At 46.6% G+C, this 27,455-nt stretch overlaps 3 protein-coding genes and 1 pseudogene across 5 annotated transcripts; all 4 read right to left on the bottom strand.

Moving 5' to 3' along the window:
- Positions 1 to 6,344: 6,344 nt before the first annotated feature.
- LOC311428849 (uncharacterized protein) lies at positions 6,345 to 7,916 on the bottom strand. Of its 2 annotated transcripts, XM_084540102.1 has the most exons (4): positions 7,705 to 7,916; positions 7,496 to 7,522; positions 7,010 to 7,072; positions 6,345 to 6,614 (listed from the first exon to the last, which is right to left on the bottom strand). In XM_084540102.1, exons 1-4 carry the CDS (start codon positions 7,909 to 7,911, stop codon positions 6,603 to 6,605), a joined length of 309 nt encoding a protein of 102 aa, XP_084396228.1. In that variant the 5' UTR covers positions 7,912 to 7,916; the 3' UTR covers positions 6,345 to 6,602. The 2 variants fall into 2 exon arrangements, 1 of the variants encoding a protein (XP_084396228.1); XR_014687918.1 differs by lacking the exons at positions 6,345 to 6,614; positions 7,705 to 7,916 and adding an exon at positions 7,148 to 7,219 and having other exon boundaries at positions 7,009 to 7,072.
- Positions 7,917 to 9,177: 1,261 nt separating this feature from the next.
- Positions 9,178 to 10,605, bottom strand: LOC311428844 (zinc finger CCCH domain-containing protein 11A-like). The gene is made up of 3 exons (XM_084540099.1): positions 10,474 to 10,605; positions 9,998 to 10,059; positions 9,178 to 9,453 (listed from the first exon to the last, which is right to left on the bottom strand). The coding sequence occupies exons 1-3, from the start codon at positions 10,504 to 10,506 to the stop codon at positions 9,186 to 9,188; spliced, it is 363 nt and encodes a 120-aa protein (XP_084396225.1). The 5' UTR covers positions 10,507 to 10,605; the 3' UTR covers positions 9,178 to 9,185.
- Positions 10,606 to 10,759: 154 nt separating this feature from the next.
- Positions 10,760 to 12,951, bottom strand: LOC311428847 (zinc finger CCCH domain-containing protein 11A-like; the record flags this gene model as incomplete). The annotated part of the gene is made up of 4 exons (XM_084540101.1): positions 12,464 to 12,951; positions 12,164 to 12,240; positions 11,363 to 11,476; positions 10,760 to 10,813 (listed from the first exon to the last, which is right to left on the bottom strand). Exons 1-4 carry the CDS (start codon positions 12,936 to 12,938, stop codon positions 10,760 to 10,762), a joined length of 720 nt encoding a protein of 239 aa, XP_084396227.1. The 5' UTR covers positions 12,939 to 12,951.
- A 721-nt stretch (positions 12,952 to 13,672) lies between these two features.
- Positions 13,673 to 19,281, bottom strand: LOC311428846 (zinc finger CCCH domain-containing protein 11A-like; annotated as a pseudogene). Its single transcript has 10 exons — positions 19,032 to 19,281; positions 18,472 to 18,646; positions 18,150 to 18,269; positions 17,247 to 17,370; positions 16,614 to 16,816; positions 15,898 to 16,017; positions 15,312 to 15,392; positions 14,907 to 15,017; positions 14,112 to 14,174; positions 13,673 to 13,845 (listed from the first exon to the last, which is right to left on the bottom strand). The product of its transcript is annotated as a zinc finger CCCH domain-containing protein 11A-like (transcript).
- Between the last annotated feature and the right edge of the window lie 8,174 nt (positions 19,282 to 27,455).

Raw genomic sequence — 27,455 nt, 5'->3', positions numbered from 1 at the left:
GTCTCCTTTGGGTTTCGCTGGGTTCTCGTTGGTCGTTAACGTAAATGGGAGTGGATTGTGGGTTTTGGAGAAGATCAGGTGAGTTTAGGGTGGTTTGGGGATTGGATCCGTGCTTTTTGGGATTTTTCTTTTAGTTTTTGGGGTGATCCCGTTCTTTTTTGGGGTGCTTTTACGTGTTTTGTGGTCTCCGTTGGGTTTCTATTGGTTTTGCGTGGTCATCGTGGTGGAAATGCATAAATTGTGGGTTTTGGAGAACATCAGGTAGGTTTAGGGTGGTTTTGGGGTGGATCTATGGTTTTGGGTGATTTTCTTCCAGTTTTGGGGGTGATCCCCTTCTTTTTTGCGGTGATTTTGACGTGTTTTGGGGTCTCCGTTGGGGTTCGTTTGCTTTTGCGTGGTCATCATGGTGGAAAAGCGTAAATTGTGTGTTTTGGAGAACATCACGTAGGTTTAGGGTGGTTTTGCGGTGGATCTATGGTATTTGGGGTTTTCTTCTGTTTTTTCTTGGGGTGATCCCTTTCTTTTTTCGGGTGTTTTTGACGTGTTTTGCAGTCTTTTTTGGGTTTCATTCTGTTCTCGTTTGGCGTTTAGATAAATGGGAGTTGTTTGTGGGTTTTGGAGGAGATCAGGTGAGTTTAGAGTGGTTTTGGTGTTTGGATCCGTGCTTTTTGGGGATTTTCTTCCAGTTTAGATGGTGATCCCGTTCTTCTTTGGGGTGTTTTTGACATATTTAGGGATCTCCGTTGGGTTTTGTTGTGTTTTCCGTGTTCATCGTGGTGGAAAAGTGTAAATTGTGGGTTTTGGAGAAGATTAGGTAGCTTTACGGTGGTTTTGGGGTGGATCTATGTTTTTGAGGTTTTTCTTTCGTTTTTGGGGGTGATCCTGTTCCTTTTTGGGATGTTTTTGACTTGTTTTGGGGTCTCCGTTGGGTTTCGTTGGGTTCTCGTTGGTCGTTAAGGTAAATGGGAGTGGACTGTGGGTTTTGGAGAAGATCAGGTGAGTTTAGGGTGGTTTTGAGGGGAAATTCATAGTTTTTGGTGTTTTTTCTTCTAATCCCTTTCTTTTTTGGGGTGTTTTTGATGTGTTTTGGGGTCTCCGTTGTGTTTCGTTGCGTTTTCCGTGTTAATCATGGTGGAAAAGGGTAAATTGTGGGTTTTGGAGAATATCAGGTAGGTTTAGGATGGTTTTGGGGCGGATCTATGGTTTTGGGGTACTTTCTTCCAGTTTTGGGGGTGATCCCATTCTTTTTTGGGGTGTTTTTGACATGTTTTGGGGTCTCCGTTGGGTTGCTTTTGTTTTCCGTGGTCATCGTGGTGGAAAAGAGTAAGTTGTGCATTTTGGAGAACACCAGGTAGGTTTAGGGTGGTTTTGGGGTGGATGTATGATTTTGGGGGATTTCTTTCGTTTTTGGGGGTTATCCTGTTCCTTTTTGGGGAATTTTTGACGTGTTTTGTGGTCTCCGTTGGGTTTTGTTGGGTTCTCGTTGGTCGTCAAGGTGGAGAAGTTTAAATTGTGGGTTTTGGAGAACATCAGGTAGGTTTAGGGTGGTTTTTGGGTGGATCTATGGTTTTGGGGGTTTTCTTTCATTTTTGGGGGTGATCCCGTTCTTGTTTGGTGTTGTTTTGATGTGTTTTGGCTTCTCCGTTGGGTTTTAGTGTGGTTCTTGTTGGTCATCATGTTGGAAAATGGTCAGTTGTGGGTTTTGGAGAACATCAGGTAGTTTAGGGGAACTTTTGGGGTTGATCTATGGTGTTTGTGGTTTTCTTTCATTTTTGGTGTGATCCTGTTCTTTTTTGCGGTGTTTTTGACGTGTTTTGGGGTCTCCGTTGTGTTTTGTTTGGTTTCCATTGAGTTTTCTGGTGGTTGGGAGTGGATTGTACATTTAGGAGAACATCAGGTAGGTTTAAAGGTTTTTCGGGGGTTAAATCACGTTTTTTCTTCTGATCCAGTTCACTTTTGGGGTGTTTTTGATGTGTTTTGGGGTTTCCGTTGTGTTTCGTTTAGTTCCTAATGGATTTTATGGTGGTTGGGAGTGGTCTTTGGGATTTGGAGAACATCAGGTAGGTTTAGGGTGCTTTTCGGATTGTATCCGTGCTTTTTGGGCATTTTCTTCCAGTTTTGGGGGTGATGCCATTCTTGTTTGGGGTGTTTTCGACGTGTTTTGGGGTCTCCGTTGGGTTTCGTTGGGTTTTCCGTGGTCATCGTGGTGGAAAAGAGTAAATTTTTTTTTTTTGGAGAACATCAGGTAGGTTTAGGGCTGTTTTTGGGTGGATCTATGGTTTTTGGGAGTCTCTTTTTTTTTTTTTTTTTTTTTTTTTCTCCCAAGAACCATATAAATTACATGTAAAACATTGTACATATAGATTAATATCAAAATGCAATACACATCACGTGCACTTTAAGCTGGACTCTAGTATATGGCAAACACCCAAGGGTACATATTGCGTTGAAACCACCATTTTTTTAAATGTCATGCATACCACATAATATTCAGTCTTTTGTTTTGTATTTCTCTGATTTTATACAAATATACCAGTGCTTATTATACTATTTACTGGAAAAGAATAAAAAAATCAAATCTGTGTGCCCTCTTCAAATCAAAATTTTGTTGTGAGAGCACTGGATAAATATATATACACACACCAACAAGTGTCATAAGCTTTGCCTTTGCTGAAGGAAGATGAATAGTACAAAGAAAATCTGTCTAGTTTGTTTTACAAGCTTGTCTTTCTCAGTACGGAACAAACTGACCTCCCTGGTCGAACTTTGCAGTTGCCCATTCTGCCTTTGTCCTGCAGAGAAGAGCAAGAAAGGAACAAATCTATTTTTGCACCCCAAAAACGCATTAGAGGAGGATTATCACACCCACCTAAGGGTACTGCCTTGTTTGTTTATAAAGCACAAAGCATTTCTCTTGGACAGTCTCTCTTGCTGGCCTCTTTTGTGCCTTCCATTTATAATAAAGATATTAAGATGCTTACCCCTTGCTTGTTTTGTTTGTTTGTTTGTTTGTTTGTTTGTTTAAAGAACAGTGGAAGTGGAGAGTCGGATGACAAGCAAGAACAAACACTAGAAACTCCTTGTTCTGCCCCTGCTTTTTAATCACCCAGCATCACCCCGGCTGCAAAACAGCCTCTGCTGATTTACCTGCTTGTTAAAGCACCCCACAGGCTGCAAGTGCGGTGTGCTAGGTGTCAAGTTATATTTAACGGTGCACACGTAACCATTCATCTTCCCACAGTCGAAGCACAGAACAGCCTCTTGCTAACAGAACTCATCCCTGCTGCTGCAAGAAACCTCAAGGCCTGCAGGAAAACCTCAAGCTAAGAGTTCCAAAGCAAAAGCAGAAAACGCATCATTTGTACTCTTTCTATTTGAGGGAATTCTAGCTGCTAAACGCTGCCTACATCTGAGGGCACGTTCTGAGGCTGCCGGGAAGGACACTCAACACCCACTGACAGCAGGAGTGCAAAGATGCCAGCCAAGAAGGCAAAGGTTAGAGCTGAACGCTGCCTCAGCTTCCTCCAGCAGCCAGCTTTCACCACGCTCTCTGAGACTCGGAGCCCCGAGTTACCGCAGCCGCCACGTACAGCTGCTCCTTGCTGGCCCAAACTATTTGAAGAGTCTTCAAACTTCAGGGACCTGTTTTACGACAGCCTCAAGATCAAATTCATCTGTTCCTGAAGGCGCTGATCGTCCTGCTGTTTCTGTAGCTGTCAAAGAACAATCCTGAACCGAGGCACTCGTCTGATCAAACAGTGCTTCGGCACAGATTTGTCTTTAGCTTGACACATCAAGGTGAAGAGGAATCGATTCTTGCAAGCAACCTCTCAAGCAGGGATCTAATAAGGTGACCAAAACGACAGATCTGTTGTGCAGATCTGAGCACGTCACTCTGCAGGGAATCACTTTCAAGCCTAAGATGTTTCACCCATCTCCCTGCCCCAGAGCGACACAAGGAAAGCTCTTAAGCAATTGCTAGCCTCTCCTCAGTGCTCACGAGTCCCAAATCACTAATTTTACAATATATAAACCATGGCAGCTGGCACCTAGTTGGCACACGGTGACACTGCACACGTTGGCAGTGTCGTCAGGAGCTGGAAAGTCAGGGGTGAGGGGGTTAAGGGAAAACCACACATCAGTTTAGCAACTTGGCTCCCGTAGGATACTTCCTACGGCAGGACTTTTAGCAAAGTCCCTCCCTCAGAGGGACCTGCTGGCTAATTAAAACGGGACTTCTGCTGGAGCAGTCAGAAGGCAGCAGGGTATCAGGAGATATCCAGTGGGCATCACCGTCAGTCTGTGGCAGTTTGGGGTCCAGGTATCAGTGGTTACGCGTGGTTTTCTCTGCTTCACTTTCTCCAAAGCTGTGAAAAAATAGTTCTTTTACAGCACTGTACAGTCACACGTTACGGATGGAACCAGCTGCATCAACTTCCAGTACGACGGTGTTGGAAAAAGGTGCCTTTGGTGGTCAGGAGCACAACAGCTCTGGTGAGGTGTTATTTAAGTGTGTTCTTACATCTGAGTTTCCTCATAGCAGTATGGAGCTGAGGGGGTCCAGGTTTCCCAGGTAAGATTGATGGTTTTTCTCCTACCAAGCACCAGCTCAGTATACAAAGCTCTGTTGATAACACCCAAGCGTGTAGATGTTAAACTGAAACTGCTTTTAAACCTATTTGTTGTTACGAAAATAGCTTCATACACCATCTTCACAGGGTAAAAATTCACATGGAAGGACAGAAAAACCCAGAAGCGCTTCCTGAGCTTCAGTTTACCAACAGCACCATCGGATTTAGATCCTGGCTGCCAGGCCAGGATGCAGGGTCTGTAAGCATTGCTGCGATGTGCAAGTGCCAAGGCAGGTTTCTGGCCTGCCCTGAATAAAATACCTTTTTTTTTTTAATACAAACAGCGTGCCAGGTACGCTGTAATGCCAATGTGCCAGCTCAATAGAGGATGTCAAACAACAGAGGCGTTTATCCTAATTTCTGGCATGAAAACACTTTTAACAGCATTCTTTTCACGAAGAAACCCCTCTCTATCTTCTCCAATGCTCCAGGATCTGCTGCTGCTGCAGCAGCCGCGCTGGTACAACCCACATCTTTGCCAAATCTTTTCAATAATTGTGCTTTACCTCGGCAATGTTGAGGTCACTCCTCTTCCTCCTCCAGCTGAGCAAGCAGCTCGCTGGCTCTGCCACACCGCAGGTGCGGAAGCGAAAGCTGGGAACACAGGAGTCAAACTCTCAGTGCTCACGAAGCCACCAGGGCAGAGGGCTGACACAGAGGCACCCCGGATCCGCTCTCCCTCCCCGCTGCGAGGCTCGCAGCAGCCCCAACCCGAAGCGCACACAATGCTTCGCATGGTGATGTCACCGCTGATTCTGAGTCCCCAGGTGAGGATCTGCCTCACCACTCTCAACGTTGGTGTTTTTTTTTGTTTGTTTGTTTGTTTGTTTGTTTTTCTTTTAAACATTCTCAGCTTATGGGAAACCATCAGGTAAACCACAGATCGCTAGGGAAGAAGGCCCACACGAGGGAAGTCCGTGCTTTTCTTCCAGGCAGTGGCACGTGCTTTAACACGCCGCGTTCGACAAAGCAGCTCTCCCCGTTTTGCTCAGTGGCAACAGGCACGACTGCAACGCACACAGCTGTAGGCAGCACCTGCAGGTCCCAAACCCTTAACCCGTTTTTAGAGAGCACCAATTTTTTAAGTAGTGCTTTTCCCTTAATCCAGGACCCCTTCTTTCCTTTATTTCTATCGGGTGGCTCTCCTCCATTTTCCTCCTCAGTGTCTGAGCAGACACTGGGAATCGTTTCCGGAGGAAGGGCACTGCTGAAGCTCCTCCATCTACTCTCCGAGAAAAGAGAGTATGTTAAAGAATACATCTTTCCTTTCTTTTCCCTTTTTTAAATACAATTTCTGAAATCAACGCTGCGGCCTGGCAGCAAATACCTACGGGACTAAAGATGATTCCTCATCCTCACTGTAACGTTGTAGTTAACCTCCCAACGAACCCATCTCCCCAGGAAGCGGCCATTTGAGATGGGAAGGGGCAGAGCAAGAGGAAGCTCTCCTTAGCCTAGCTCTTCCCCCAACACCACCTCGCCACCCAGCACCAAATTCAACTCACCTGCTCCGCCCGATCACTCGAACGGGCGTCCGACGCTGGCACACGCCACAGCGGTGGTTCTGACGTGCCTTAAATCACCTCTCCGCAGAATATCTCGGGTCTGTACGCTCAAATAACGCAGTATTTGAGAAATAACGCCCAGAGCTCACACTCTGAGTGCAGCCCAACAGCACCGAAGCACCGGTAGGCTAAACATTCGAACCTGGCAACAAGGCTGACCCAAGCAACAGCACGGAACCCTTCTGCACCTTCAGCGTGGACATCAGCGTAAGGAAACACAGACCTCCTCGATCCAAATTTTAAGCGAGAAACGCAAAAGGTCACCCAACCGGCTTGTTTTCGGCAAGCTAAAGGAGAAATTAAGGCGACAACCGGGTGCATCCAGAGTTAGTCAGATCCTGAAGGCAGTTCCTTGGGGGAACGGAGGAGCAACGCGCCAGATGAAGGCTGCCTTACAGCGCACCCCTTAGAGGCACTGCTACGGAAGGAAGGCAGAAGGTTGGAACTCGAAAGAACTCGCAAGGTGCCCGTTAAGGGGGAAATCTTTCATTTTTTTCTCAGCAGAACCTCCCCACTTCCCCCCCTCCCCCCAAGAAGGCAGCCCGGGGACTCTTTCCTTCCTTAGGGAGAGGGCAGGGACGGGGCAGGGTGGTGGGACAGATGGCCAGAGGGTCGGATGGATGGACAGACAGCCGGACAGAGGGCCCAGCAAGGCCTGAGGAAGGGCTCAGGAGCAGGAGGGAAGGGCAGGGCGAGGGGAAGGGCAGAGAAGTACAAATCTTTTTTTCCTTGTGATAACTTTTCTTGACCAAAAAACACGATTGTGAATGAGGGAAAATGAAAGATGAAACATGGGGACGTGCGGATACTCACGATGATGCAGCCTTCTATCCGCATGTTCACCTGCTCATAGAGCCACACCTGGATCCTCGACCTCTGCAGAACGAAGGAGGAGAGTAAGTTGGGCCACAAACACTGAGCACTTTTGTTCTCTCATGTGTTCAGAAATACCTGCTAGCCACAGCCACGACAGCTCCCAAACGCTCCGAGGAGCAACTCTCAGGGGCAGTTTCAATGAGCAATCTGACATTTGAGCGTTATAATATCGGGTGAATACTACACGTTTGGTAAAGAACACGTTTCCAGTCACAAGGGAACACCCCTGCACGCCCGGCTACACGAGGGGGAAACGCCGGGCTCCTTGTGCCCACCAGCACGCCGCACAGCTCTCCATCCCCCACAAACCCGTCCCGGGACACGGCCAGGAGCTGAAAACTCACTGAGGGGAATCCCCAGACCCTCCTCACTCCCCCCACACCCCCCAAATCCCCATCCCTGCCCCCTCCCCGCGGTACTCACGTTCTGCAGGTAGCGGAAGATGAGGTTCTGGGGCGCTGCGTTAAGGGCTCAGCACGGGGACGACAGTTCCGGGCTCGGGACAAGGCCCCAAACCCCACAGCGAGGCCTCAGGGCCCCGCGACAAGGCCTCAAGGCCCGGGCCGAGCCCCCTGAGGTCCGAGCCGCCCCCCACCCACCTCCCCGGCACCCCCCAGCCGCAGGAAGGATACGATGGGCTGCACCATCACCTTCTGCACCTTCTGGTCCTGCTCGCGGTACGCCGTGGCTGCCGCCACCTCGCCGCTCCTGCTCCCAGCACCGCAGGCAGAAGAGGCGAAGGCTGATGGTAGAACAGGGCTTGGGGTGAAGGGAAAGCGAGGGCAGGTGGGTGCAGTCTCTGAGCTCTCCTCCTCCTGATTTTGCTTTTTCTCCCCCATTACTGAGCTGGCAGAAGTCCCCGTGAAGTCCTTTGGCACGATGAAGGCCTGCGTGAGCTCCAGCAGCAGTTTCGTCCGCGGAGGTTTTCCCTGGTGGGGCCGGGGCGTCACAGCACACACACACACACACACACACACACAGACAGAGACGCGTGGTTTTGTCCAAACATTAAGTATTTACAACAAATTCGACAAGCGCTTTTCCTCTGCCAGCAGCAAATGCCTGAGGGCCCCCACAGCTTCACAAATCATAGCGGGAAGAGCCTACCGTGCCGCGAAAAGTTCGGAAAATAATTCAAAATTGATCTGCTAGGGGAAAAAAACGATGGCTGGTGGCAGGGTACACAATACACCCAAATCTCAGCTTTGTCCTCCGCAGGGTCAGTGCCCACGCCCAAGCGCGATGCTGATGGCACCCGAACATTTGCTGTAGCAGGCAGCAGAGCCAGCAGCTCAGGGGAGCAAGTTTTAAAACCAAGAGGCACTTAAACAACCTTTCATCGACCCCGTAACTGCGGCAGAGTCCCGACTGCTCGCCCCGGAGTCCTCACACCAGCAAAAAGCACCAACCAAAGCCTGGGGGAACTTTGGTACAGCACAAGAGAAGGGAGTGGGGGTAGCGGAGCCGCATGGCAGAGCTGCTGCTTTTCACCATTTGATCCTCCCTGATAATTGAAAGGAAGGCTGGGTGGGCTGACCCCCACCCCCACTCCTGGCAGCAAGTTTGGTCCACAACACACTGGAATAACGATTCTGCTCCCTCCCACCCCTACAGCTTCATCATCTGACACGGGTACAGTCAAAACAATGGCATACACGAGTAAAAGTCAAGAGTTGACATAGTAACTCCAGGATTTGGCTATCAACTGTCCGAGAAATCAGAACACCGAAGCTTCACAATGTGCCCAACATCGAGTTGTGCCAAGGGCGGAGGAAGGAAGAAGCTTTACGTTTCAGCCTTCAGAGCATCGCTCCATCAGAAGATCGATTTGTAGCCACCATGGCGTGCCAATGGAGATCTTTCTGTGCCAAAAGAAGTGCTTTGTCCTCTCAATATCGAAGGTAAGAGAACGGATGCACAAGACCTTAACTCTGACCAGCAGGGAAATTTAGGACAACTGAGTGCAGATCCTGCCAATTTCTACCACTTTGGACCGTGCTTTAAGTCTCATTGCAAAGCCTCAGTTAGAAAAAGGATCACCTCAGGGTATCTAACAAGAAGAACAGTTTTAATTTTTTTTTTTTTTTTTAATTCTACCATAGGACTACGCAGTTCAACTGTCAATCATCTCGGAGAGTTCAAGGAGGAGGTCATCCTCGTCCTTCCCTGGGTCTAAGTCGATTTCGGCTTCCAGTCTGCCTCCTGAGATTTCCCAAAGTAGCTTCTCAAAATCTTCATCCGCAGATAAGGGCGCGTTCCCTGTGGAACTCAGCCGGCGTGTCCGTGCCTCTTCTAGCTGGGAAGAAGCTGAGGTCGAGGTCTCGAGATCCATCTCCATCTGCTCCTCAAATCTTTCCGGGCTTCCAAGATGCACTTCAGGTCTTGGGAGAGCAAGAAAGAACAATCAGGATATGCCATTTCTTAACGGGAAATCCCTTTCCTGCAAACCGGCTCTTAAAACTGTAGGCAAGCCCTCCTACGCTTCAATCTTACACAGGGATTGTTATCAATCAACCCAGGGCTACATTTAGAGCCCGATGCGTTACCAGGTACATTTTTCAGTCTGGGGGTTTATCTGTGAAGCCAGGGCACCTGGAGTTGAGGTGGCATTCTTGAGGACCAAAAGGCAGAGGACACTACTCATCATCTATCACCTCACGAGGAAGTAGAACTTCACCTCATCCTCGTTCAGGTATTCAGACAACCCAAGAAGTCACCGGAAAGCTGTGCTGACTTGCAGCATTTCAAGAAAGCCTAATTAAGCAATCCTGCTAGCTGCTAGAAAGTGGTTTCAGGTGACTTATTCCTTTGATGGATTTGGGCTTTAATTATCTCAGAACCCTCATTTTTTCCCACATGTGACAGAACTTATGTTTCCCTGGGGATATACACTGATTAAGAAAAAGAGCAAGTTGGGGTTGTCACCTGTTTGGGGGATTTTCTTCAAGTCTGATGGCTGGGACGTGCTCCGGCACGTCTGAAACACCCTAGAAAGCAGCAAAACAGTATTTATGACACATGGGTAAAAGATTCCTTAATAGCTTTTTCCTCCACACTGCTTCTCCTCTGGCATTGCGGAGCCGTGGCCAAAATACAAAACCAAGGTGCTCCTGAAGAAAGTTCACATTCACCTGGAGGTTATTCATGATCTGGTGTCTTTTAAGAACATGGCATTAAGGGACAAAATCCCGCACACCAGAGAAATCACAGCATCAGAGTACCGGTTAAAGAGTGCCATTCATCTCATAAATACAGAAGGGTTCTACAAGCATCCTGGAGACAGCTACTGGATTTCAAAGGAAACAGAAGGCCTGCAGAACGTTTGAGTTTTCCACCTTTTCAAATAGAGGAGGGTAGAAATTTAACAAGGGATCCATCTCTGCATTAGCCCCTGGCCTTACCATGGCTGCTTTTCTGGCTGGAGGTCCCATCATGTCAGCATCAAAGGCAGTCTGTAGTTCCACAGCTGCTATGGCAGAGGGATAACTCCCAGGTGCCTTACGTTTCAGTGCCTTCTTCTTGGGGAAAGTGACTTTCCCACGCGAAAGCTTCGCAGGTGTCATAAAGTTGGCTAGAGTAAAAGCAAGAGAGAACTGATACAGTCTTGCTCTGCCTCAGGAAAAATCCAGGTTCTCTTAATCATTTCCACAGTCCTTCTACACACTTAAATGCATTTGGCCAGCACAATTACACCGCCATTGCCTGGATTCTCAGGAATCTTTTCCACATAGGAAACTCCGTCTACCAACAATCCATACAAAGGAACAAAGAAACCGAAGAGCTACAGTAAATAATAATCCAGGACAAGGGACACTTCAGACACATAGCAATCCTAAGTGCAAGCTAGGTTCACAAATATAGACGGCTTTTATATTTAAAGTCCTGCTCCCGCTAGGAAAGGAAAAAGCAGCAGTTATAGTAGGACAAGAGTGTATGCAACTGTTGTACCAGCTTCCTCTCCCTTGCAGTGATGTCCCACAGTTAAGTTGTTCTACAAAGTCCACATTTGTAGTGTCATTTTCTAGTCTCCCGTTCCTTACCTAACATCTGGCTGGCAGGAAAAGAAACAAACTAAGAAAAAGAAAGTACACCCTTCGCTTCGTAGCACTGCGTGGCAAAATGCACCCAGCCAGAGTTACAGCATGAGAATTGTCATCTTCTGTCTGTATTTCAGAAGACAACCTAAGTAACTCTTAACCTTCAACACTTACTTTTAGCTTCCTGGCCCTGAAATTGAGCTGCCACTTTCCCTGCTGGTTCAGTATTAAAGAAGCCAGCAGTAGATTTGACAGCAGCTTCCTCCTGCCAAAGCTTCTCTTGTTGTTCTCTCTGTTGCCACTTCTCCCACCGTCTCTCTTCAAAGCTCTTCTCTGGACATTTACGAGTTCCACTCTGCTGAGTGGGCTAGAAGGAAAGAAAAGTAGTGCATGAATAGGACAAAAAAAAAAAAAAAATCCGTGGAGATTTCGTTAAGAAAATCTGATCAGCAATCCCTCCAAAATGGTCTTGATGTGGAACAGCATATTAATATTGTTCACGTTACTGTTGTGTTTTTTTTTCTCCATAAAATTCTGCCTGTAACAAGAGCCATGCTTTACTACGGACGCAGTCTCACATATCTGCAATATCCACTATGGCAAGCTTCTTTAAACAGCTAGGGTGTTCTGCTGTACATCTATTTATCACATTCTTTTTAAGCAGCAGAAAGTCATACAAGTTCCCCTATACAGTATCCACTGACAGATTGATTTCCTTGAACACAGAACTCTGGCCTTCTGTATTAAATCCTTCATGTCTGACAGATCAAGTCAGTAAGAACAAAAACAATTCCCTCCACGTTAACTGTGTAGATTTCAGCTGGTGCTAACAGGGTTTCTTTGTTGCTGTGGTATAGACAGACTGATTCCAAGTTTGAGGATTACAGAGCTGTCTGGAAATGCTGCTGGCGATAGGATTTAGACTGCACTGCAGCTCCTACCAGCTGCTGAAGGGTAAGAACACACTCAAGAGGGTGGCACACGGTGAGTAACAAAACTTGTCAGAATTATCAGAAATTGTACGAATGGATGTGTGTCTTCACAGAGGACTCACCTGTACATCAGGTCCAGAGGAAAGTTTAGGAAAAGGCCGGTTCAATTCCACTGTCTTCTTTTCTTCTTTTTCAGGTGCTTTAAAAAAAGACAAAAAAAAGTGTTGTCAACGGCAGAAATAAAGAAAGCTGGGTACTTGTTTCCTTTGTGCATTTATTTCCTTGTGTCCCATGAGAGAGAGAGAGAAAGGCTACAATGTGCAAGCCATTCAGCATTTATCCATGAAGCAGATCCTGAGCAAACTGAACTTGCTCAATATGGGAAGCACCTCACTGGGGCAGGCATTAAAGCATCTTATTACCTGTTAGTTTTGTGCTCCATAAAGATTTCTGCTCTGCTGGGGCAGGTCCGGGTTGTGCTGAGGGAGCTGGCACATCTCCTTCACTCTGCTGCATCCGCAGAGCTTTCTCACGCTTTATTTCTTCCAAGGTTTTAACACGTACTTCTCCTTCTGGCTTGACTTTTCCTGCCGGCTCCTTCGCCTGCCCTTTGCTGGGCCCGGACAGAGCGAGCTGCTTCTTGGACTCACCCTGAATTTTGCTCTTGCTATGGCATTCTCCTGCTTTTTTCTTCTCTTCTACCAAGCAATTATTCTTTTTTTCAGACAAGGCTTCAGAGAAAGTTTGGATGCGACCTGCACGAGCAGCTCTTGCCCCTGCGCTGGAATCTTCAGTTTTACCATGCCCTTCAGCCTCGGCTTTGGCTTGAGTTTCGCGTCTCTGAAGAGCTTTCTCGTGACGGATTTCCTCCAGTGTTTTCACATGGATCTCTCCCATCGGCTTAGCAGCCTTCCCTGTCATCATCAAGAAATGAGGAGAAGCACCAACATCTAAAGAGAGTCCAGCAATATTTTAAGTCTCCAAAATTTGTCAGAGCACTAAGGAAAACTCATCTTGAGCGTTCCCAATAATGCATCTTAGAACAATATCCTTAGGACAACATTCTCCTCTTCCTCTGAGCCACTTGTATTTTGAAGACCAGCCCTATCCAGAGAGAACTGCTACACAGAAATGCTGCTTTACTTTATTACTTTTTCAGACTGCATTTCAAATTCCTGCTCCTGGCAGTGGTTCTATTCTAATTGTACGTAACGGTTCACAGAAGCAGCTAAAAACCTCGACAAGGCACAAGTAGAAAATAAACACACACCTAGAGCCAGAGTTCTGATAGTGGCTGTCAGAAGAGCTTCAGCACTCAAGCAAGAGGCGTCAGTTCTTTGTTTTCGTTTAAATTAGTTTGTAGGGATGTATGAAAGCAGTCCAAGTTCGTGGAAAGGAAGGAGGAGAAAGCATATTTAATATCTAGCTGTTACCTCTCTCAGTACTGGTCTGCTTAGGAGGTAATCCCAGCCTGTCCTTCAGAGACTTGGGAACTCGAACTGCAAAACAGAAAAAGAACGAATTAGGGAGGCTGCATAATGTCAACTTCAGGTTCACATTTCAAAACAAGACAGGAAAGGTGACTTTGAATCCCAGTGATTACGACCTCAGCCAACATGCAAAAAGAAACATCACTGGAAAAGGACAAACAGAAAGACTAAATACGAAACCCAGGAATCCAATCCAGATGCCCGTTTAGTACCTGTCTCTCTCTTGGGTGCTTTGTCAGCATTTCCCGGAGCCTCTACCTTCTTCCCCAGCCTTTCAGCAAGGCTGCGCTTCACTGGAAGGCTGCTTACATCATCTTCAGAGAAAACAAGGAATATTGTAAGAACTTTTCTTTGCAGGAAGGTTTGAGAACAGTCAACAATAAGCTTCTCTTTTTCAAGCATATTTTCATAGAATTGCCTTTCAGCTGCTAAATGATTTATTTATTTATTTATTTGCCATTTCTGCCGTCAACACAGATCTCCACTGCAATGTATTTTCCTTTCATACATCACAAATACTCTTTAATGCAGTCATATATAGAAGGCAGCACCTACGTAACAGCTTGTAAAAAGTTCTTACCTGCAGAGGCTTTCCGTTTTCCTTGTCTATCAGCAAGATCTACTCGAACCACAGGTTCCTCCCCTAAAACAAAAGGGAATTTTTTTTTCTATTTCACAGAAACCAGTAGCCAACAGAAATAGTATCCTGTTAGCCCATGTCCAAAAAACCCCAGTCAGACACTCTTTTGACAGCTAAACCACATAAACTCATATTTTAACTATAATTAACATAGAAAAAAAATATTAATAGTCTCAGTGCTTGCTTCAAATTCCAGCTGAGATAGTAGAGAGTGAATCTGAGTCTGCTTGACACCTATACTTTGTGCAGAACAAAGCTGCATAAGCAAGCAGAATATTCTTAGGTACAAATGCTGAGAAATATTCCTTTCTAAGGTGAATGTCTACGAGTAAAAGTACTTCCACACTTTTTTCCCTTTAAAAGGCATTTGCACAGCTCTAAACAATTTATATACAAACTCCTGTCATACTGCGTCCACACCTGCCACTGTACGCCTCTTTAATGCTTCAGAAATTGCTTCTTATATAGCACTGGCTTCTACAGCTCGCTCTTCTCGTTACTCTTCTGGTTTTCAGTTACCCCCCTATTTGCATACTGACACTTTTTTTTTTTTCTCCTGCCGCTGCACTTAACCTGAGCACCAAATCTTTCCAGTACAACCAGGGACTTTAAGCATAAAAGCACGTTTTGAACAGAAGGCAGCACCAGAAGGCTAACATGGGTGAATTGTTTTAAGTATTGCTTAACCCTCCAGTTTAGGAGTAATGAAATCAAAACAAAAGCATTCATTATTACCTTTCTTGGAAGACACTGTCACAGTTCTCACCACTGTCCGGACATTTTCCTCTTCTGGAGCAGGAAAAATCATAGAATCAACGGGACGAAGAGACGATCTTGAAGAACCTTCTGTTCAGAGCAACCAAAACATAAGGAAGTTTACCCAACATAAAAAACTATCACAAAGAACAAAAAACTTTAAATGACTTGTTACTGTCAAAAATACAGCAAGCAGAGCATGTAAAGAAGAGAGGTGACTAATTTGCCTCTGGTTGCCCTTTGAACTCCCATTTAGAATACCAGCTGGCTGAGAATCAGGTTGCTTTATGCCCCCAGCTAAAAATGGAAGTCTGTCCCTCAAGCAGCTCCCAGTCACCATCACCTGCCGTGAACAGGATAAGAAAGTAGGGAATATTAACTCACCACCGTGTCTCTTATTTTTTTCCTTCATCTTCTGCCATTTGATTTCCTCAAGTGTTTTTATTCCAAAATTCAGATTGCCCTCTGAAAACAGGAAACAGTTCATGAGACAGGCTTAGAGGCACTCACTGAGGACCACAGGTCCTCAGGCTTCTTAGCGCTCAGGAACTTTCTGAAGTATTTCGAATAAAGCCTGTCAACACTCCTCACAAGTGAAAGAGCCATAGAACCAATGGCATTTTGCCCCTCCTTTCATCCTTCAGGGTTCAAAATGTAGTTTTAATTTTAATCCATTTACACGATATTAGATCCCTCTATCGTTAGATATGGCTTATCAACAGTGGTTGCAAGGCTGCACGTGCAGCCATTTAAACTCCATGCTGTGGCCCTGTTTTGTTCTCCAAAAGTAAAGAAAAGGAGTTCACCTTTCTGACCCAATGGGCACATGATGGTATTAATGGCAGAAATGAGATCATGGAAATAACCGACTCCATTCAGCACCCCTACATTTTGTTGTGTTTTTACACCACACTGCTTTTGAGTTAACTGTCAAGTTCTTCTGATTTATCCTACTAAGGTGCTGGCATACCTTGTTTAGTAGTAATAGAACTGCCTTTCCGAGTGGAAATCACCCGTAATCCATTTTTGCCTTCCGCAGCTGGATGCTGGATGGGAGTTTTAGTTTCTTCTCCTTCCTCAGAAAGTTGGTCTGAAGGGGAAAAATCGATTCAGTTATGCATAGACCAGATTGGTCATGATTACGTAGCTCATGCAGTGACACTTCAGCCCATGGTTCATATAAAAAACTTTGTTGCTGTTTTGTGTTTTTTTTTTTTTTGTTGTTTTGTTTTGTTTGTTTGTTTTTAAACAGCTACACTGACCTGATGAACTCCTAAGTAGAATACACTAGGACAAAACATCTAGGACTCTAGATTCTCTCTGCAGCTTTAACTACTACACAACACATTGCTCTTCAGACAGAAAAAAGAAATTTCCTTCCTAGTTTCATATAGAACTTTACACAAAAGACCAGCTAAAGCCAGGAGTGGTTCTAAGCTTTCCTCCAACGTTTCAGGTTCTGTCCACCGACTGCCAGACAAAGCCACCAGTGACCTGGCCAGACTGCCTGCCCTATTGCTAGTCAGACCTCAGGTCATCTGTGATTTATACATTCATTTACAGCACAGATTCCTTCAAGAACCGAAGATTTAACACATTCATTTACAGCACAAATTCCTTCAAGAACCAAAGATTTACACAATCATTTACAGCACAAATTCCTTCCAAGAACCAAAACATGCTCACCATCATCATCTTCATCATCATCTGCAGCACTGATTACAACTGGAGGGTGTGTAGGGCTTGGGACATTTTCAGAGTTTTCCACTTTCGTCACCCCCTTAGCTGTGGAGAGGGATTTGACTGGACAGAAAGTTTGTTTTGCTGCAGTGACATCTGAGCCACTTTCAGATCATCGTCCGCGCACTCAGGCGGACTTGGCAGTGTAGCTAGAGGAAGACGAGGATCATCGGTAATATGGCAGTTTAAAACTTTGACCACAAGGCAAAGAGATGGTAGCAAAGGCAGATAACCCGCACAGACAACGAGTTCAGCATCTCCTTTTGCCCATCCCATCACTGCTTACGCCGTGAACAATGACTTCCCTTCCAACAACAACACATCTCCCTACCACCCAGCAAAAGAGGAAACAACAGGAAGCAAACTGCAAGGCAAACATCACACTAAGCAAAGAGAAGCTGAGCACGAAAGCAGAAAACAAACACCAGCAGTACACTCGGTGCAGTACACCTATGACTGCAGACCTTTTCCTGCCCTCACAAATGAACAGTTACCTGACGCCCCCTACAGGATTGGCACCCACTAAGTACTACTCAAAATTAATTCTTCAGCGCTTAAAGAAAAAGGACCTAAACTCACTCTTGCTTGGTGGTAAGAACTGTCCATCGATGTAACGTCCCTTTGCATGATGAAAAGCACAGTTGGCTTTCTGACAGCCTCCCGGCTGGTTCTCCCAGTAGCAAGGAATCTCACTGCGCTTTTTCTGAAGACAGAAAGAAAGAAAAGCTCGTGATAACATGCACCTGAGGCTTGCAAAGAGATGCACAGCTCCAGATCGTGACAGCTGTCACAACACAGTGCTGAAACATCATTCCAAAGGTCAGTTTCTCAGTTAAGTGTAGTATTTCTGGGCATATTCACAAAGTTTGCATAAGCTGTAACCACTATGCACATTTAGTTTGGTCATCACTCAGTTTGAGAAGACAGGCACTCTCAGACATCAGTTGAGGGTGGCTTAAACTAATACACCTAGGATTATACTAGGATTATTCAGAGGGAAAAAGAACATCTGAAATTGCCTAGGTTAACCCTGTCTAGAACTACTTCTTGGACACTTAGTTCTGCTGCACCTTTAACTTTCCCCACTTCCTACCCCAGGCAGCTACAACAGCGTTATCTGAAGGACTGTGGGTCAGAAGACACCTGATAGTTCATTATCAAGCCTGCTCCCATGAGGATAGAACAGCCTGTTTATTACCCCCCTGCTCCAGCAGGTTTTAGCAGTCTATTTAACAGCTATTCTGCATCTCTTGAGAAAACTGTCAGCATCTAATAAAAAAAAATAAACAAATATCTTGCTAAGACATACCTAAGGCATTGATTTTATTTCCCTCTGCTTCCTCCCACCCCCTCTCTTGGTAACAGAAACCAGTATGATTTTGAAGCAAACAAATCTATCCTGCAAAAGCACAATCAGTACACCTACGGCACTGAAAAATGCTTTTGTGGATTTATTTTGAGAACACATTGTTAGGCACTCACGTCAATTTCCATGTGTCTGAATCGGCAGACATTCCTGAAACAACGACCCTCCTGCCACAGCTTGCAGACCGTCTCATTGCCCAGAGCAGCTTCGCAGTGGCGGTAGGCACATTTGTCTCCCTGGAACCAAAAGGAAACCAACAAGGAAAATAGAGTACAGCCTCAAAAATGGCCATGCTGCTGCCTCATGTTGCTACAACTGAATTCACAATCTATCTGGTTCTCAAGTTAACCAAAGACCAGTGTGCTTCCTCCTCCTAATCTACTCCTTCCTGAAAAAAAAAGGGGAAAAAAAAGCAAGGCAAAGGAAAACCAGCCATACCTTGGTACAGGTAGAATAGAAATAGAAGTAGCAGTCGTCTCCTTGTTTAGACATGCCGACGAGTTCTGCTAACAAGCTCGGGTTCTCTCCACAGGGACTTCCTCTGCTCTTGGAGAGAGCTGTCTTCACCCTTGCTTGGGCTGAAAGTCTTCTACTGGCTTGTGATCAGTGAAATCTTCTTTTTAAAAGTAACCCGAAAGAAAGTAACAAGTGAAAAATAATGAGGAACGAACATTTTTCCAGCTTTCTTCAGTTAATCAAATCAAGTTATCAGTCTCTCGAAGAGAGCAAAGCCTTGAAATCAGCTGTTACATGAACTAACTAAATATTAAAGTTCTGTAAAGCTGCCAGGAGCTTTGTCAGCAAGCATTCTCTTCCACGTCCTCAATAATATGACTTGGAGCACATCTGGAAGCCTGAAAACGGAGTCACTCCTTAAAACCACCTGATGATACATGCAAGTCAATAATCAACTATGGCTACAAATAACTTCTCTAGAACACAGTTAGGACGCATTAAACAGCACGTTCCAGGCCCTGTGGGTCTTCGATTTCACCTACCTGGACAACCTCAGCAAAGTTATCGATCTTCAAAGGCTTCCAGTTAACTGCTCCTGTAGGCCGAACCAAGACTGAATCCGTGAATTAATAATAAAGGGGTAGGAAGAATTTTCCTCCTCACTTTGCCAAGGGAACCTCTCATCCACAATTCAAACATAGGATGCGCTTTTAAACAGCTTATAACTAAGAGAGGAAGCAAGTCCATTTGAATGCTCTCTCAGACTGGATGCAGCCAGGGTTAGTTAGCTCTTCAAAAAAATAAAAAACAAAAACCAAAACAAAACAAAAACAAAAAAAAAACAGTGCATTTAGAGATGAACTCGTGATTCAAAGTGGCTGCAAAAATGAGGCTCCATCTTCCACAGCCGGACAACTTAACTTTTTTTTTTTTTTTTTTTTAATTTAAAATTCAGCATGTTCCAATCTCTGGTCTTCAAGATTTCTTCACCTATTAAGAAAACACAAAAACCTTTCCCCGTCTTTATTACCTGTACAGCAAAAAACATACCAGTGCATCTAAAGCCACAGATGTGCATACTCATACACACATCTGTGTTTATACACACACGAGGAGGGAGTGAGAGAAAGTTAGCTAGAGCGACAGTGAAAATCAGAATTTTTGCCTTTTCGACACAGAGAGCGCGTAAAAATTCTCTCATTTTGAGGGAACTAGAAAAAAATGGAGGCTCTACAAAAGATTTTGATGAGTATGCCTTCGAGGCCGATGCTTTGTAACATGAGGGATCTGGGGGCCAGCACACAAATATGCATACGGATGTACATGCATACAGGATAAACATATCTATGCACACAAGCGTGCACAGTAGATGTTGTATGATCTCCATATCGAGAACAACTCGTAGCCCTGATCAGACACGTAGAGTGTCAATCAATTAACAGCAGCAAGACAGCAGATCAAGGGTACAGCAAGCTTTGAGAGGCAGGGGAATGCTCACTTTGCCAGTGGCATGGCTGCATGATACCAAGGATTTTGGATTACTTTGATTTTTTGGAAGCAATTTGGTTTTTCTTTCTGCGCCGTAGCAAATACCACAGGTTTGCCATCACGTGCTGTTCCCTAATCCATATATCCATCATCATCCATTGCTGCAGGATCATGAAAGGTTAGAGAAGACGACTTAGGTCCAATTTAACAGCCAATGAGTTTTCGATGAGCAGAGCTGCAACAGATTTTATTTCGCCACAAGCATTTTTTTTTTCTTTTTTTCTGATATGAAGTCAGAAATTTTGATTTATTTTTTTTTAAAGACACTAAATGTCACAAAACCTGCAACCAGTTCAAATTAGAGTGATTCTGAATCCTTTCATTAAAACGCTGCACATTTCTGTGCAAATTATTTCTGACTCTTCTGGACAAAAGTGGATGAAATAGTTCTTACAAATTAATAATAAAAGGTTGGAAGCTTTTACTCACACAAACACTAGTGAATTTTCCAGGAAATATTGTTTTGGCAGGGAATTTTCCCAAATCTAAAATAAAGAGAGGAAAAGTTGGGTTCTCATATTAGTTACTGCTTTTGACTGCTGGACAAAGGGAATAAAAACAGTAGTTAAGTGCAAGGTTTCCTTCTCTTCTTTAGTATGGATAGGAATCATCACTTCGGACCTTTAGCACCTTCAGAAACACACCCAGTGCCATGCAGGTTCCTCTGCAGCTACTTCTAACAATTACTGGTGCTCCTTAGCATGGAAGTTTGACTCAAAACACTCTCCAGATTTAGCTCTTTTGACTGCCCAAGGAGCTCATCATTTTGCTTGTTGCCTTCCATTTTCCTGAACAGACCGGGAACGCTGTTCAGAATCTGAATGGATCTGGTCCATTCAGATTGGAAAGCTGAATGGACCAGATCAGAAGCTTTTTTTTTTTTTTTTTAAACTGACATCTGCCAACATAGCAATCCAAGCGCTAAACCAACTGAAGTTGCCCCTGAAAGCCTGAATAAAAGTGAGTAACTCTGGTGCACTCAGCAGGTCTGTAATAGAAGTTGGTAAGGGTTTTAGATTTCTTTTTTTTGCTCCAGGGTGCTGGTAAAATTTTTGCATTAAGAGATTTTGAACCTTTTGTACCAAAGAATTAGAGATGCGCTACAGTGCCAGTAGCTGGGGGTCTGGAAATACACACCAACAAGTGTCATAAGCTTTGCCTTTGCTGAAGGAAGATGAATAGTACAAAGAAAATCTGTCTAGTTTGTTTTACAGGCTTGTCTTTCTCAGTACGGAACAAACTGACCTCCCTGGTCGAACTTTGCAGTGCCTATTCTGCCTTTGTCCTGCAGAGAAGAGCAAGAAAGGAACAAATCTATTTTTGCACCCCAAAAACGCATTAGAGGAGGATTATCACACCCACCTAAGGGTACTTCCTTGTTTGTTTATAAAGCACAAAGCATTTCTCTTGGACAGTCTCTCTTGCTGGCCTCTTTTGTGCCTTCCATTTATAATAAAGATATTAAGATGCTTACCCCTTGCTTGTTTTTTTTTTTTTTGTTTGTTTGTTTGTTTGTTTTTTTAAAGAACAGTGGAAGTGGAGAGTCGGATGACAAGCAAGAACAAACACTAGAAACTCCTTGTTCTGCCCCTGCTTTTTAATCACCCAGCATCACCCCCGCTGCAAAACAGCCTCTGCTGATTTACCTGCTTGTTAAAGCACCCCACAGGCTGCAAGTGCGGTGTGCTAGGTGTCAAGTTATATTTAACGGTGCACACGTAACCATTCATCTTCCCACAGTCGAAGCACAGAACAGCCTCTTGCTAACAGAACTCATCCCTGCTGCTGCAAGAAACCTCAAGGCCTGCAGGAAAACCTCAAGCTAAGAGTTCCAAAGCAAAAGCAGAAAACGCATCATTTGTACTCTTTCTATTTGAGGGAATTCTAGCTGCTAAACGCTGCCTACATCTGAGGGCACGTTCTGAGGCTGCCGGGAAGGACACTCAACACCCACTGACAGCAGGAGTGCAAAGATGCCAGCCAAGAAGGCAAAGGTTAGAGCTGAACGCTGCCTCAGCTTCCTCCAGCAGCCAGCTGGGGGTCACCTTTCACCACGCTCTCTGAGACTCGGAGCCCCGAGTTACCGCAGCCGCCACGTACAGCTGCTCCTTGCTGGCCCAAACTACTTGAAGAGTCTTCAAACTTCAGGGACCTGTTTTATGACAGCCTCAAGATCAAATTCATCTGTTCCTGAAGGCGCTGATCGTCCTGCTGTTTCTGTAGCTGTCAAAGAACAATCCTGAACTGAGGCACTCGTCTGATCAAACAGTGCTTCGGCACAGATTTGTCTTTAGCTTGACACATCAAGGTGAAGAGGAATCGATTCTTGCAAGCAACCTCTCAAGCAGGGATCTAATAAGGTGACCAAACGACAGATCTGTTGTGCAGATCTGAGCACGTCACTCTGCAGGGAATCACTTTCAAGCCTAAGATGTTTCACCCATCTCCCTGCCCCAGAGCGACACAAGGAAAGCTCTTAAGCAATTGCTAGCCTCTCCTCAGTGCTCACGAGTCCCAAATCACTAATTTTACAATATATAAACCATGGCAGCTGGCACCTAGATGGCACACGGTGACACTGCACACGTTGGCAGTGTCGTCAGGAGCTGGAAAGTCAGGGGTGAGGGGGTTAAGGGAAAACCACACATCAGTTTAGCAACTTGGCTCCCGTAGGATACTTCCTACGGCAGGAGTTTTAGCAAAGTCCCTCCCTCAGAGGGACCTGCTGGCTAATTAAAACGGGACTTCTGCTGGAGCAGTCAGAAGGCAGCAGGGTATCAGGAGATATCCAGTGGGCATCACCGTCAGTCTGTGGCAGTTTGGGGTCCAGGTATCAGTGGTTACGCGTGGTTTTCTCTGCTTCACTTTCTCCAAAGCTGTGAAAAAATAGTTCTTTTACAGCACTGTACAGTCACACGTTACGGATGGAACCAGCTGCATCAACTTCCAGAACGACGGTGTTGGAAAAAGGTGCCTTTGGTGGTCAGGAGCACAGCAGCTCTGGTGAGGTGTTATTTAAGTGTGTTCTTACATCTGAGTTTCCTTATAGCAGTATGGAGCTGAGGGGGTCCAGGTTTCCCAGGTAAGATTGATGGTTTTTCTCCTACCAAGCACCAGCTCAGTATACAAAGCTCTGTTAATAACACCCAAGCGTGTAGATGTTAAACTGAAACTCCTTTTAAACCTATTTGTTGTTACGAAAATAGCTTCATACACCATCTTCACAGGGTAAAAATTCACATGGAAGGACAGAAAAACCCAGAAGCGCTTCCTGAGCTTCAGTTTACCAACAGCACCATCGGATTTAGATCCTGGCTGCCAGGCCAGGATGCAGGGTCTGTAAGCATTGCTGCGATGTGCAAGTGCCAAGGCAGGTTTCTGGCCTGCCCTGAATAAAATACCTTTTTTTTTTAATACAAACAGCGTGCCAGGTACGCTGTAATGCCAATGTGCCAGCTCAATAGAGGATGTCAAACAACAGAGGCGTTTATCCTAATTTCTGGCATGAAAACACTTTTAACAGCATTCTTTTCACGAAGAAAACCCTCTCTATCTTCTCCAATGCTCCAGGATCTGCTGCAGCTGCAGCAGCCGCGCTGGTACAACCCACATCTTTGCCAAATCTTTTCAATAATTGTGCTTTACCTCGGCAATGTTGAGGTCACTCCTCTTCCTCCTCCAGCTGAGCAAGCAGCTCGCTGGCTCTGCCACACCGCAGGTGCGGAAGCGAAAGCTGGGAACACAGGAGTCAAACTCTCAGTGCTCACGAAGCCACCAGGGCAGAGGGCTGACACAGAGGCACCCCGGATCCGCTCTCCCTCCCCGCTGCGAGGCTCGCAGCAGCCCCAACCCGAAGCGCACACAATGCTTCGCATGGTGATGTCACCGCTGATTCTGAGTCCACACGTGAGGATCTGCTTCACCACTCTCAACGTTGGTGTTGGTTTTTGATTTTTGTTTTTTTTTTTCTTTTAAACATTCTCAGCTTATGGGAAACCATCAGGTAAACCACAGATCGCTAGGGAAGAAGGCCCACACGAGGGAAGTCCGTGCTTTTCTTCCAGGCAGTGGCACGTGCTTTAACACGCCGCGTTCGACAAAGCAGCTCTCCCCGTTTTGCTCAGTGGCAACAGGCACGACTGCAACGCACACAGCTGTAGGCAGCACCTGCAGGTCCCAAACCCTTAACCCATTTTTAGAGAGCACCAATTTTTTAAGTAGTGCTTTTCCCTTAATCCATGACCCCTTCTTTCCTTTATTTCTATCGGGTGGCTCTCCTCCATTTTCCTCCTCAGTGTCTGAGCAGACACTGGGAATCGTTTCTGGAGGAAGGGCACTGCTGAAGCTCCTCCATCTACTCTCCGAGAAAAGAGAGTATGTTAAAGAATACATCTTTCCTTTCTTTTCCCTTTTTTAAATACAATTTCTGAAATCAACGCTGCGGCCTGGCAGCAAATACCTACGGGACTAAAGATGATTCCTCATCCTCACTGTAACGTTGTAGTTAACCTCCCAACGAACCCATCTCCCCAGGAAGCGGCCATTTGAGATGGGAAGGGGCAGAGCAAGAGGAAGCTCTCCTTAGCCTAGCTCTTCCCCCAACACCACCTCGCCACCCAGCACCAAATTCAACTCACCTGCTCCGCCTGATCACTCGAACGGGCGTCCGACGCTGGCACACGCCGCAGCGGTGGTTCTGACGTGCCTTAAATCACCTCTCCGCAGAATATCTCGGGTCTGTACGCTCAAATAACGCAGTATTTGAGAAATAACGCCCAGAGCTCACACTCTGAGTGCAGCCCAACAGCACCGAAGCACCGGTAGGCTAAACATTCTGAACCTGGCAACAAGGCTGACCCAAGCAACAGCACGGAACCCTTCTGCACCTTCAGCGTGGACATCAGCGTAAGGAAACACAGACCTCCTCGATCCAAATTTTAAGCGAGAAACGCAAAAGGTCACCCAACCGGCTTGTTTTCAGCAAGCTAAAGGAGAAATTAAGGCGACAACCGGGTGCATCCAGAGTTAGTCAGATCCTGAAGGCAGTTCCTTGGGGGAACGGAGGAGCAACGCGCCAGATGAAGGCTGCCTTACAGCGCACCCCTTAGAGGCACTGCTACGGAAGGAAGGCAGAAGGTTGGAACTCGAAAGAACTCGCAAGGTGCCCGTTAAGGGGGAAATCTTTCATTTTTTTCTCAGCAGAACCTCCCCTCTCCCCCCCCCTCATGAAGGCACACCGGGGACTCTTTGCTTCCTTAGGGAGAGGGCAGGGACGGGGCAGGGTGGTGGGACAGAAGGCCAGAGGTTCGGATGGATGGACAGACAGCCGGACAGAGGGCCCAGCAAGGCCTGACGAAGGGCTCAGGAGCAGGAGGGAAGGGCAGGGCGAGGGGAAAGGCAGAGAAGTACAAATCTTTTTTTCCTTGTGATAACTTTTCTTGACCAAAAAACACGATTGTGAATGAGGCAAAATGAAAGATGTAACATGGGGACGTGCGGATACTCACGATGATGCAGCCTTCTATCCGCATGTTCACCTGCTCATAGAGCCACACCTGGATCCTCGACCTCTGCAGAACAAAGGAGGAGAGTAAGTCGGGCCACAAACACTGAGCACTTTTGTTCTCTCATGTGTTCAGAAATACCTGCTAGCCACAGCCACGACAGCTCCCAAACGCTCCGAGGAGCAACTCTCAGGGGCAGTTCCAATGAGCAATCTGACATGTGAACGTTATACCATCGGGTGAATACTACACGTTTGGTGAAGAACACGTTTCCAGTCACAAGGGAACACCCCTGCACGCCCGGCTACACGAGGGGGAAACGCCGGGCTCCTTGTGCCCACCAGCACGCCGCACAGCTCTCCATCCCCCACAAACCCGTCCCGGGACACGGCCAGGAGCTGAAAACTCACCGAGGGGAATCCCCAGACCCTCCCCACTCCCCCCACACCCCCCAAATCCCCATCCCTGTCCCCTCCCCGCGGTACTCACGTTCTGCAGGTAGCGGAAGATGAGGTTCTGGGGCGCTGCGTTAAGGGCTCAGCACGGGGACGACAGTTCCGGGCTCGGGACAAGGCCCCAAACCCCACAGCGAGGCCTCAGGGCCCCGCGACAAGGCCTCAAGGCCCGGGCCGAGCCCCCTGAGGTCCGAGCCGCCCCCCACCCACCTCCCCGGCACCCCCCAGCCGCAGGAAGGATACGATGGGCTGCACCATCACCTTCTGCACCTTCTGGCCCTGCCCGCGGTACGCCATGGCTGCCACCGCCTCGCCGCTCCTGCTCCCAGCACCGCAGGCAGAAGAGGCGAAGGCTGATGGTAGAACAGGGCTTCTTGGGGTGAAGGGAAAGCGAGGGCAGGTGGGTGCAGTCTCTGAGCTCTCCTCCTCCTGATTTTGCTTTTTCTCCCCCATTTCTGAGCCGGCAGAAGTCCCCGTGAAGTCCTTCGGCACGATGAAGGCCTGCGTGAGCTCCAGCAGCAGTTTCGTCCGCGGAGGTTTTCCCTGGTGGGGCCGGGGCGTCACAGCACACACACACACACACACACACACAGAGACGCGTGGTTTTGTCCAAACATTAAGTATTTACAACAAATTCGACAAGCGCTTTTCCTCTGCCAGCAGCAAATGCCTGAGGGCCCCCACAGCTTCACAAATCATAGCGGGAAGAGCCTACCGTGCCGCGAAAAGTTTGGAAAATAATTCAAAATTGATCTGCTAGGGGAAAAAAAACGATGGCTGGTGGCAGGGTACACAATACACCCGAATCTCAGCTCTGTCCTCCGCAGGGTCAGTGCCCATGCCCAAGCGCGATGCTGATGGCACCCGAACATTTGCTGTAGCAGGCAGCAGAGCCAGCAGCTCAGGGGAGCAAGTTTTAAAACCAAGAGGCACTTAAACAACCCTTCATCGACCCTGTGACTGTGGCAGAGTCCTGACTGCTCACCCCGGAGTCCTCACACAGGCAAAAAGCACCAACCAAAGCCTGGGGGAACTTTGGTATAGCACAAGAGAAGGGAGTGGGGGTAGCGGAGCCGCATGGCAGAGCTGCTGCTTTTCACCATTTGATCCCCCCTGATAACTGAAAGGAAGGCTGGGTGGGCTGACCCCCACCCCCATTCCTGGCAGCAAGTTTGGTCCACAACACACTGCAATAACGATTCTGCTCCCTCCCACCCCTACAGCTTCATCATCTGACACGGGTACAGTCAAAACAATGGCATACACGAGTAAACGTCAAGAGTTGACATAGTAACTCCAGGATTTGGCTATCAACTGTCCGAGAAATCAGAACACCGAAGCTTCACAATGTGCCCAACATCGAGTTGTGCCAAGGGCGGAGGAAGGAAGAAGATTTACATTTCAGCCTTCAGAGCATCACTCCATCAGAAGATCGATTTGTAGCCACCATGGCGTGCCA

Source organism: Aythya ferina, assembly GCF_964211825.1.
Source record: "Aythya ferina genome assembly, contig: HAP1_SCAFFOLD_162, whole genome shotgun sequence".
In the NCBI taxonomy this organism is placed as follows: Eukaryota; Metazoa; Chordata; class Aves; order Anseriformes; family Anatidae; genus Aythya; species Aythya ferina.
Note: the sequence above shows the minus strand (reverse complement) of the source record. Positions and strands in the feature narration are given on the sequence as shown.

Bases quoted from the DNA above. Each gene is read 5' to 3' on its own strand.
- LOC311428849 (XM_084540102.1), bottom strand. From the start codon at position 7,911: ATGGGGGAGAAAAAGCAAAATCAGGAGGAGGAGAGCTCAGAGACTGCA. The intron at 7,523-7,704 runs GTATCCTTCCTG...GCAGCGCCCCAG, and splicing joins AGGTGATGGTGCAGCCCATC to AACCTCATCTTCCGCTACCT. The intron at 7,073-7,495 runs GTGAGTACCGCG...TTCGTTCTGCAG, and splicing joins TCTTCCGCTACCTGCAGAAC to AGGTCGAGGATCCAGGTGTG.
- LOC311428844 (XM_084540099.1), bottom strand. From the start codon at position 10,506: ATGATGGGACCTCCAGCCAGAAAAGCAGCCATG. The intron at 10,060-10,473 runs GTAAGGCCAGGG...GCTGCTTTCTAG, and splicing joins CAGCCAGAAAAGCAGCCATG to GGTGTTTCAGACGTGCCGGA. The intron at 9,454-9,997 runs GTGACAACCCCA...TGCTCTCCCAAG, and splicing joins GAAGAAAATCCCCCAAACAG to ACCTGAAGTGCATCTTGGAA.